Raw genomic sequence first — 11737 nt, 5'->3', positions numbered from 1 at the left:
GAGACGCCGCAGCAAGATACCATGGTCGATGGTATCGAAAGCCGCTGAGAGGTCTAATAGGACCAGGACAGAGGAATGCCCCCTGTCCTGAGCCCTCCAGAGATCATTCACCAGCGCGACCAATGCCGTCTCCGTGCTGTACCCGGGCCTGAAACCCGATTGGTACGGGTCTAGATAATGCGCTTCATCCAGGACCAGAGGGAGCTGATGTGCCACCACACTCTCAACAACCTTCGCAAGAAAGCGAAGGTTGGAGACAGGACGAAAGTTGTTCAATATAGCTGGGTCCAAGGCAGGCTTCTTGAGGAGAGGCCTCACCACCGCCTCTTTCAAGACGGCGGGGAAGCTACCCTCACTCAAAGAGGCCGATATAACTGCCTGGAACCAGCTACGTGTCCTCTCCCGGGCTGCATAAACCAGCCAGGAAGGGCACGGGTCCAATAAACATGTGGTGGTGCTCAGCCTCCCCATGATCCTGTCCACTTCCTCCGGAGTCACAGAATCAAACTCCTCCCAGGTGATATCGACAAGACCACCCGTGTCCTGCTCGACAGACTCTGCCCAGTCAGAGTCCAGACCGGTCCGAATCCGAGCGATTTTGTCCGACAGATGCTGGTTAAACTCCTCGGCACGACCCTGCAAGGGATCCTCCCTCACCTCCTGATTCAGGAGGGAGCGAGTCACCCTAAACAGGGCGGCCGGGCGATTATCTGCGGACGCGATAAGGGTGGCGAAGTGGTTAGACCTCGCCTCCCTTATCGCAGCGAGATAAGACCTAGTATAGGTTCTTAGTCGCAATCGATCGGATTCGGATCGGCTGGATCTCCAACCGCTCTCTAAGCCCCGTCTCCGACGCTTCATCTCCCGGAGCTCCACGGAGAACCATGGGGCTCGACTGGATCTGCACCGGGTCAGGGGCCGCAGGGGTACAACTCGGTCAAGAGCCTCAGTGGCTGCCCTTTCCCAGGCTTCCACTAAGGCGTCTGCCGAGCTGTGAGCAAGGGAGGCAGGTGGGGACCCCAGCGCCGCCTGGAACCTCTGGGGATCCATTAAGCGTCTGGGGCGGTACCATTTAATAGGTTCCACACACCCACGGCGGGGGGTGGCAAAACGGAAGACCAGCCGCAGGAGATGATGATCGGTCCATGACAGGGGCATAACAATTGGGGAGCCCCCACCAAGATCATCTAACCACCGTCCAGATAAGAAAACTAGGTCAAGGGTGTGGCCTCCCTCATGAGTCGGTCCCGAAATTACTTGCGTCAGGTCCATGGCCATCATGGAAGCCATGAACTCCCGAGCCAACTCAGATGATCCTCCCAGAGATGGTAGATTGAAGTCCCCCAAAACTATAAGTTTCGGGAACTCAATCACCAACCCAGAGAGGACATCGAGAAGCTCAGGCAGGGCTGCTGCTGCGTGACTAGGCGAAAGGTACACCAACAGCAAGCCCAACTGCGCACCAGGGCCGCATCTCAAAAAGAGAGACTCACACCCGACTATCTGGGGAACGGTGGCCTCCCGCGGGCACAAGGTCTCCCTCATAACAACAGCCACTCCCCCACCCCTACCCTGAGCCCGAGGCCGGTGCAGCACCCGGAAACCTGGTGGGCAAAGATCAACCAGAGGAATGCCGCCCTCTGGGCCCAACCAAGTTTCCGTGATGCAAGCCAGGTCCGCCTGCTCACCCTCGACCAAGTCACGGACGAGAGCTTTGTTAACGACCGACCTGGCATTCAAGTACACCAGCCGGAGCTCAGGAGGCTGCACATCCTCACTCCCGGGACCTCGGGGCGGAACCAGAGGGTCGGAGTGCCTCACCGCTTGTAAGCAGCGGAGAGACCTTCCCTGAGATCGATACGGCCCTCTGTTCCTACACCTGCTGCCATTCCCTAACGTCGTGGGAATGGGTAGTCCCACGACTGGCCCTGGAGCCCCAGAAGCAACCGACCCCCGCTCCTCCCCCCCGCGATCCGCCTCGGCACTGGCCTGAACAGAGGTTGTTGGACTGCCCCCCTCGTCCAAACAACCAAAAGAAGAACCCTCCCTCCTCCCTAACCCCCGAAAAAATTTCGACAAAAAACAAACCAGGGGCCTCTTGTTAGGTTTACGTCGGAGGCCCGTGCCCGTGCCCAGCCATCTCTCAGGGTCCCAATAAATGGGCCCTTCCTCAAGATTGTACTCGGCTGGAAAGGCGGGTCGCCCCCAGGAAGGGGGAGCACCCCTGAGGGCGAGCAAGTCCATAGAGGAGTACCTAAAACAAGGCATAAGAGCAGTCCAGATACAGGCAGTCCATAGTCAATTAATTAAGGAGGGGCCAAGCAGAGGACAAATAGGTGTCCCGAGCCTCCACCCAGCCACTGCCACTCAGCTGGGTGCAACCCCAGGACAGGCCAACCACCGTCCTCTCACGACAGTCGCAAAGCCTATTCCTGGGGGAGTGGTCCGAAACACCCATCCTGGGTATAGCATGTCCCCTAGAGCTCTCACCTCTAGGGGCAGCAGATGTAAGTTCAAGCCACCCTCTCACGGTGGCTAGTACCCAGGGAACTCTGAATCCTTTGGGGATGATATATGAAATGTGCTTAGATTGGCAGAATCCTGACTGAAAAGCAATAAAAGGTGAGAGTAAGCAACATTTGAGAAATGCCTTATGGTTTTACGCCGGGCAAGAGATATACAGTCAAAATTTTTAACTTCCTGCTCTTTATGCAAAAATATACAAGGAATGCTTGTGGCAACACTGATGGTGCATTGATTGATGTTGTAAATATCCAGGTATTTTTGGATGCTATGCTGCTGCCTGAGGAGCTGTATGAATTGCTGCAAATGTTAATCAGACTGTATCACACCATAAAGAGAACCTATCTACAAATTAATGTTTCAAAGACTAGTAAGTCACTTTTTTCAATACCATTGTAACTTTGAATGGTTGTAAGTCAAAGACAACCAGCATGTAGTTATAAAACCTGTTCTAACTAAAGAGAAGTAAAAATATTTCTCTCAAACTAAAAAAACATTTCTCTTCACTTTTCTTTAAACTCATACAAAATGGACGTTTAATGAGGCAAAAAAAGCTACTTGCATAATAATGTAAACTGTGGTTGAAGCCATTAAGTGCACCTCCATAAGCTTTGCTGCATAGGGGGAAACTGAATTTGGTAAATCAGTTCTTATGAAGCTGGAACAAAGATCACTGTATAATGCACAGATTAGCAATAGGTAAAGCAATTATAGTGTAGCTTTCAATCAGGTGGTTTGTAAAATTCCACCTCTCTGTTTATTATGAAAGGAAGACTGGTATATTTACCTGATTTTTTAGAGTCGGTTGAACAGGAATACGTAGAAAATCATTTATTATTTCCCCGTTGTCATGCACATAGAAGACAATTATGGAAGCCATAGGACACCAAGAATTTTCTGGGGTGAAACTTAATGTTGTGGCCTTCTTTTTCCCTGCATCCACAATCTGATCTCTGGATATCACCTATGAATAAAAAAATGATCACACCTAAGACATATGAAGCCCTTATAGAAATAATATGAATAGGCACTTAATGGTTTCTGATCTAAACATCACTTTTTAAAAAGAAAAATATACAAGGTTATTCTGTCTGGTAAAGGACAGGATGAGAAATAATAACACTGAATTTGAAACTAAAGCTTTCATCAGTTGATCATATCAACTTGGGGACAAACTAAAAACTTTTGTCTTACGAAACTTACAAAACTTTTTCTCAGACCTTACAAAATTATAGTCTAAAAATGTAGTTGAAGTGGCTGTCTTTTTAGTGATACATGTTTAATTTAAGTAAGTGTCAGAGATACAAGGGAGTATGAAATATTTTTCTAAAAATTTTGTTTTAATGCGTACTTTTTATATATTAGAATTATATTTTCCATCTAATCATGTCAACTTCTGATTGTAAAGAATTTTATGTTCAATAGTGGATTCTATTCCTAGCTATAAGTACTTCATTAACACTAGATTGATGTTCCTGTGCTAGAAATATAATGCTCACTGAATCTATTTAAAAATTCTTTAAATATACTAAAAGGTTGTAAAATGTATCAACTGGTGGATGACTTTCAGATAGTAACAAAGCAAGCTTAAGCAGAATTGTTGAGAATTCAGATGCATAAACATGCAATCTAAGTTTCAGGATTCGAAACTGATTTGAAACAATAACTTTTTTTCCCCCAATAAAACCCAACCCTTATATTTTCTCAATACGTATGTATTTGGTAACTGGGGCTAATGAATTAATCTAGAAAGTCTTTAACTGTAGCATAAGTATTTTTATTTAGCTACAATGTGGTAAGATGTGAGGGGGGGCAATACATTTTATAAATAAATAAAATAAATAATCAGTAGAAATCCTTCCTAGTTGAATGATGATATATATATAATTGGTCAATCAATCAATATTTTAATTTTTTTAAGTTCATTATTTTAACATCAGTTACAAAAATTCTTCATTTTTAATTCTTTATTTAATTACTGCTATTTTCTGCATTTTGGGACAGATAGACAGGTTGGATTTTGAGAGATAATCCATTTTAGTAAAATTTTTAGATACCCTTATTCTTCCAAACAAATCCTGCACATGCAAATTTCTCAACTCCCAATCTCTCCAAAAGTACTTGTGTAAAAAGTAAAGTGATGCTCATGATGCCAACAAGCCAAATAACAACACAGGTTGTGCAACCATAATTCTCTACATAATTTTTCCACTCTTTCAAAAGAAGCTGAGCATTCAGCTCTTCTGCTTCAGTTTTACTTTGTTGTTCCAAAGTAACTGAAGTTTAACAATATGAAGGCAAGTATACGTGTCCCAGGATAATGTTGCAAGGTCAAATCTGAGTCGGTCACCAGAACCAAAGGTTTAACTCTTCCAAGCTTTCGGACTCGTGTAAGAGTCCACGATGGGCTCCAGCAAGAGTACAAAAGCTTGGAAAAGTAAACCTCTAGTCCCTGTGACCGACCCAGATACGATCTAATGCTGTGCTTCAATTACTAGGGGCACAAGTGCAGCTGAAAATCAGTCCCATTAAGAAACAGCTAATCATTTTTTTGCCTTTGTTTACTTATTTCATCCTTTGCCCCGTTTTTCTCCTTGAATATACCCCATCTACACACCAAGCAAAACAGAACAAGGTCCTCAGCTCAGGAAGTTTTAGTAACATTCAGCTCTGATTTTTTTAAAAAAAATAAAATAAAATTATTAAGATCTACCATATAATTGATCTCATTCAACGGCATGTTGCTTTGAACATTGAGTTCCAAAGGCGTCCCAACCTAGGAAAAATAAGAAGTCTCAATTGAACACACCAATCATGATGTAATACAGCTGTTTACTTTAGAAACTTGTTCAATTACTGATAGAAGCAATTACCTTAAAATCCTTGCTTGTTTTTCTAATCTGGAGATAAGTCAAACTGGGTGAGTAGAACACATCGTTTATCATTATGGAAGATTGACTTTTCAGAAATTCAGCCTGTTAAAAAGAAAATAGAAAGGCGAAAAAAAGCACATAAAACAGTAATTAAAAGTATATCTTCCTTAAAAATGTAATAATACAGGTGGAAGACTCAACACTTAGCATGGTTCCTCAACTACAACCCTATCCCTTTTCTTTGATATTCATTCGAAGAAACTAAGGATGAATATTGCTAACAGCATACCTATAAGCATTTGCCCTGTTTAAACTACAGGTACAATTGAGCTCAAAATTTCTGTTGTTAAGTGAAACATTTATTAAGTGAGCTTTGCCCCATTTTATGACCTTTCTTGCCACAGTTGTTAAGTGAATTACTGCAGTTGTTAAGTTAGTAACACGGCTGTTAAGTGAACCTGGCTTCCCCATTGACTTTGTTTGTCAGAAGGTCGCAAAAGGTGATTACATAACCCCGGGACATTACAACCATCATACGTATGAGTCAGTTGCCAGGTGTCTGAATTTTGGTCATGTGACCATGAGGATGCTGCAATGGCCATGTGAAAAATTGTTATAAGTCACTTTTTTCAGTGCTGTTGTAACTTTGAACAGTGGCTAAATGAACTGTTGTAAGTCAAGGTACCCCTTAAAGTAGTTCAGATTACAAACGAGCCATAGAAAACTACGGCGCTTCCCTGCCCACATACCATACTTGCCTCATCAATTTTGGGAAAGCCCAAACCCAAACCACAGTTCTTAAAAGAGTTTTTAATCTAACAGGAAACTGTGGTTTAATAACAACAGCAGTATTCTATTGTGAATATTACAAAGAAATATACATATATATATACATATACATATCCGATATACATATCCGATGCCTAGTGAGATACATTTGAGGAAGAAGACAGGCATTGATCAAATTTCTATATTGAGATTATTTTCACTGGACAGTTAAAGCTTTCCTTTAGACAAAATGACAGGAAAGGAATATACCTTAATATGCAAAGTTGTTGTATTAGCTGAAACTGGAAGCTCCATCGGAATAATCCCATCTCCTGGAACAGGATAACTTAGCTTATAAACTGTGTTCTTTTTCAATGATTCATTTTCATCGTTAAATATCTGATAAGAAATATTTGACTGTGTGACCGTGATTGTAACATTATTCTTTTTTTCATCAGACGTTAGTGGATGATCATCATTTCTTCTTACTTTCAACTGAAAACAAATTAAATTTGAGAAACAAAATTCTTTAAAACAATAATAACCTTTATGTAGGGCACTTATTTGAAGTGGTAATACTATCTTTGGCAGCAGGAAACCATTGGAATATCTGGTGACTTCAATGTTGCTCTAACTCTCCACCCTGAGTTGTAGAAAACAAAGGTTAATAGATAAATCTAATAAATAACAAAAGAAAGAAATATTTATGGGCAATGTTGGATATGTGCATGTCAAATAAAAATACTAAATACTGTAGCCCACACTGTACGTATAGACTTCAGATACTGGGTATGTCTAGTTTAACAAAGAGAAGGACGAGGGGGGACATGATAGCAGTGTTCCAATATCTCAAGGGCTGCCACAAAAAAGAGGGAGTCAAGCTATTCTCCAAAGCACCTGAAAGCAGGACAAGAAGCAATGGATGGAGACTAGTCAAGGAGAGAAGCAACCTAGAACTAAGGAGAAACTTCCTGACAGTTAGAACAATTAACCAGTGGAACAACCTGCATCCAGAAGTGGTGAATGCTCCAACACTGGAAGTTTTTAAGAAGAGACTGGACAGCCATTTGCCTGAAATGGTATAGGGTTTCCTGCCTGAGCAGGGGATTGGACTAGATGACCTCCAAGATCCCTTCCAACTTACTACTACTACTACTACTATTATTATTATTATTATTATTATTATTATTATTATTATTATTATTATTATTATTATTATCATTATTATCATTATCATTATTATTATTAATTATAGTTCATCTTCACCTAGTGCTGACCAATTTTTGATCTTCCTTGCTCTTTTTTCTACCATTTTTGTTGTTATTACTAGTTCTTTCATTTCAACTTCCATTTTATTTGTATCCACCTCTTTTAACCAAGCCATATCCTTGTTGTGTTTCTTTGGGTTATCCATATCTGCTTCCAGAACTGCACTGTTTCTTCCTTGTCAGGTACTGACTGATTCATTGCAGTTTCTCCATTGATGGATTGGTAGAAATGTTTCTGATTGGATTGAAATTGGAGGTTCTGCCTATAATTTGCAATTCGAGCTTCGTATCTACTGATTTTCCTGGCTATAGCTGTTATTTATTGCTTTATTATTTACAGTGCTTCGTTGATCTTCCTTGTTTCTAAGTGGTATTTCTTGATTAGGTATTCTTTGGTCTTCTTGTTCTTCAGCTTCTTTTCTTTCATCTGTTCTAGCTTGCTTGCATGTGATCTTAACTTGCTGATCTTATTTTCTAGTCTAACCTTCCATTTTTGTGGTGCACTGTTTGTTTGTTTTTCTTCTTTGTTGATTTTGCATCCCAGGTATTCAGTTATAACTGCAGCTGTGCTGTACATTAGTTGGTTTGTTTCTTGCAGTGAATTGGTGCTTATACTTGATATTGCAGTATTTGCATCTTTTAATGCTTGTGCTAGCTGTTTCTTTGGAACAAGCTTCAATGCCTGCAGCCTTATTCTGTTGTTTTTCTGCTGTTCTAGATGTTCAGTTATTCTTTGTTTCAATTCTTTTATTTATTTAGTTAGAGGGCTTTGTTCTTCCTGAGGAAGAGCTGCCCGATTTCCAAATGAGAACAGTTTATTTATTTTATTTATTTTAATCCCATTTATATCCCACCTTTCTCCGAAGACTCAGGGCGGCTTACAATTTAAGCACAAACCAATGTGCTTAGCAATAGCCTTCATTCTATGTATATGCCTGCTTATTAGGGCTTTCGGGGGGGGGGGGCAAGCGGCATTATTACAAAGTCAGCTTATTGCCCCCAACAATCTGGGTCCTCATTTTACCTACCTCGGAAGGATGGAAGGCTGAGTCAACCTTGAGCCTGATGGGATGTGAACCTGCACTAGTTGTATATCTCTGCTGGATTCCTTCACTGGGTTTGATGATGATGATGATGATGATGATGATGATGTACGTTTCAAATGGGAAATGAACATTTTTGGCCTCTTTTGTTTTAGTGTGGAATTGGAGATTTTGAGAAATAAAATGGCTTCCTTAATACTTGTAGCTAAATCATTTAAGTCTTCTAAACTTTTTGAGAATATAATTCCATCTTTCTGATGCACCTTTCATTCAATCCATTTCTGAAATGATACTGGAAAAAATAAACAGTAAAACAACACTACTCACCATAGCAATGAAGTTCAGAGAAGGCTTCAAGAATCTTGGATACTCAAGAAAATCTAATGCATAATCATACAGCTGTGGAAATACTGTAGCACTTGCATTTTGGGAGATTCCTATTATAACAATCAGAGATTTTAAAAATGATACACCAGATTTATTTGTTCTTCACTGAAGCAAGGCAGCTCATACTTATTATTCTAAGTAACAACATTCTGTGATTAGATTCACACAACATGCTAAGACTAAAACAAATCACTTAATGTCTTAGTGTAATATGTCATCCTAAGCCTTTTGTTTTGTTGATAATTTATGTTTAGCATAGTAGTAGGTGGTATGTCCTTATCTCAGTTTCCAGAGCCTTTAAAATTATGAAATTTAACTACAAATGACCAATTTTAGGTGATAGATTTTGTTAATGAGTAAAATAGGTAGAACAACCCCCTGCAAATCCCATCAAATGTCCCCCCTCCAAAAAATAACAAAAAAGGCCCCAGCCATAGCTATAAGCTATGGTACCTAAATTAGAATCACCATGCCTCCAAATATCAATTGCTAAGAAATATGAGTGTGATTTAGTAACTGTACTCATATTGTCCATGTGGAATTCTGACTTCCAACAGTAAAAAGATACAGCAGGATTAAATATATCTTTGGTTTGATGTCTTCCAATGTTCTATAAAAGCCACGTTAAACAACATACCTGTAAGAGATTCTGTAACAACAGCTATAATTTCTATGGGTTCTGGGTGCAATATATCCTCATCTCTGACAGTTATATCTTTTATCTCTGGGTTCTCCAGTGTAAAGTTCAAAGAACCATTAATCTGAGATCAGAAAAAATATAATAATCCTGTTGTCTTTGAAGCAATACTAGATCAGATTTTCACACTAGCCAGAACATCTAGATCTGTTCTTCTTCACCATATATCATTGTTACATTTTATTTTTGATGCTTTTTCCATACACAAATTTATACGAACTGGGACGTATCTACACCGCAATGCATCTATCCACTATTCTTCCTTGCTAAAACTGAGGGAAATACGTGAAAAGACCCAAAGATCTATTAGCATTGTATTCCCCTCTCTTGGCTTAGCTACAGTTTTACAAGATACTTGTGGAAAGAATAGCCATGACCGCTGAAATGTCATAAAGCTGATACAAAATTAAAATTAGAGGATTGTTTTCAGATTATCTCCATATTTACTACAGACATTAGACCTTGTTTTAAGAGGGCTCAAATCTTCTAGATTTTGAACTGGTCCCCATAAACCATGGCAGTAATGGCTAGGGGCACTTGATTTAGCAAGTCAAAGCCAGAGTTACAATTTAAATCTTGTTTTTTTTAAAAAATCAGATTTTACAAGGCAAATAAATATAAAATATCAAAGTTCTGAAACAGATAAAGAAAAGAGAATCCTAATCCTTCACATAAGTTTTTTTTTCCTAAAACTCCTGCCAATAAGCTATCATACATGGTCTCCAACCAATCTTAATTCTAAAACTCTGAAATGCTACTGCATCTAGATATAGGTCAATTCTGAGACAAAAAAGCAAGAAATAGAAAAACATGCAAAAGCTTTTTAAAAATTTGTTCTAATAAGAGCTCAAAGTAGTAGCATGAAGAAGAGGAAGAAGCTATTCTGGATCAGAAAACAGCAAGGAAAATAGAAATATCATCGGAGAAATCACTAGAAAATTTTGAGTGAGGGTGGGCCATGATGCACAATTTTCCTGAAATGTAAGTATATTGTCAAGAACTGAATATGGCTCACCTCCATTATTTTAGTTATCTTTTTGTTTTGTGTTCGAAACAATGAGAAGAAATCAATAGTGACCTTTCCTTTCATTGATTTTCCATATACATACCTGAAATGAATACCCAAAACACCACAAAAAAGGATCAGTTGGAAATTGTTTGTTTCAAAAAACAGACTGAAAGTATGTGATAACCTACCATGTACTTATTATCCTGGACAGTTTAATCTGGAAACAATGGTTTCCTTTTTTCCCCTCACACCTTTTTCCTTTTGAACATCTCTTCAACAGCATCCTATCAGAACTTTTTATCTCCCTCTTTTCAAACCATGCAGTCTTTGTCTATATATTTGTTTTGCAATTTGATTATCACGTTTTCCTTTCCATATGACCAAACAGCTTCACTTTTTAAGTATGCCATTCTCACAGCAATCAGCTTTTATTTTTCTCCTGTCATGCCCAATCCTCACATCTGTACAGGAGGACGTACATCTGTTTTTACTTATTTTGACAAACATTAATTCCTCCTTGCTGCAGGCATTTGAACTTAAAAGATGCGCAGCTTGATATACCTGCTCTGCTTTTTCACCATTGATGGTTAACTTGCAATCATTCACTCTATTTTCCTAACACACATCACACTGGGCTGGCGTATCTGAGGGACCATCTCTGCCCAATTATATGTGCCGTTCCCATTAGGTCCAGCAAAAGATATAAGCTGCAGGTGCCATCTCCAAAAGAGATTCATCAGGACAAACCCAGAAGATGGGCCTTTTCCGTCATGCTGTGTGGATTATTGTTCCCCTTGAGGTGAGACTGGCTCCCATCTATGACATCCTTCCAGAATTCCCTTAAAACCCAGCTCTGACAACAGACCTGGGGGTCTCAAGGAGATGGAGTTTTAATTAGATTGCTGATTATTTTTAACAATTTTTCTCCACTGTCTTGTTAATATTGTTGATGTCTTTTAATTGTGTTGTTTTAATATTTTGATGCATAATTGTTTTTACTATAAGCCATCTAGAGTGGCTTTATTTTTTTACTATAAGCTATCTAAAGGTAAAGGTAAAGGTAAAGGTTCCCCCGCACATGTGTGCTAGTCGTTTCCAACTCTAGGGGCCGGTGCTCATCTCCGTTTCAAAGCCAAAGAGCCAGTGCTTGTCCGAGGACATCTCCGTGG

The 11737-nt window shown here is 40.0% G+C and overlaps 1 protein-coding gene across 1 annotated transcript in view; it reads right to left on the bottom strand.

Moving 5' to 3' along the window:
* CD109 (CD109 molecule) overlaps nt 1-11737 on the bottom strand; it is a 98065-nt gene that overhangs the window by 71854 nt on the left and 14474 nt on the right. The window contains exons 8-14 of the mRNA XM_083377757.1: nt 10575-10668; nt 9500-9623; nt 8803-8912; nt 6435-6659; nt 5397-5498; nt 5237-5299; nt 3311-3487 (exon numbers count right to left, since the gene is read on the bottom strand). Of these exons, the coding sequence (XP_083233883.1) occupies nt 3311-3487; nt 5237-5299; nt 5397-5498; nt 6435-6659; nt 8803-8912; nt 9500-9623; nt 10575-10668 (895 nt within the window). The remainder of the gene's footprint in view (nt 1-3310; nt 3488-5236; nt 5300-5396; nt 5499-6434; nt 6660-8802; nt 8913-9499; nt 9624-10574; nt 10669-11737) is intronic.

The sequence above is a fragment of the Vipera ursinii genome, assembly GCF_947247035.1.
Source record: "Vipera ursinii genome assembly, chromosome: 1".
Taxonomy (NCBI): Eukaryota; Metazoa; Chordata; class Lepidosauria; order Squamata; family Viperidae; genus Vipera; species Vipera ursinii.
The sequence above is the reverse complement of the archived record's forward strand: the minus strand, read 5'-3'. Positions and strand labels throughout refer to the sequence as shown.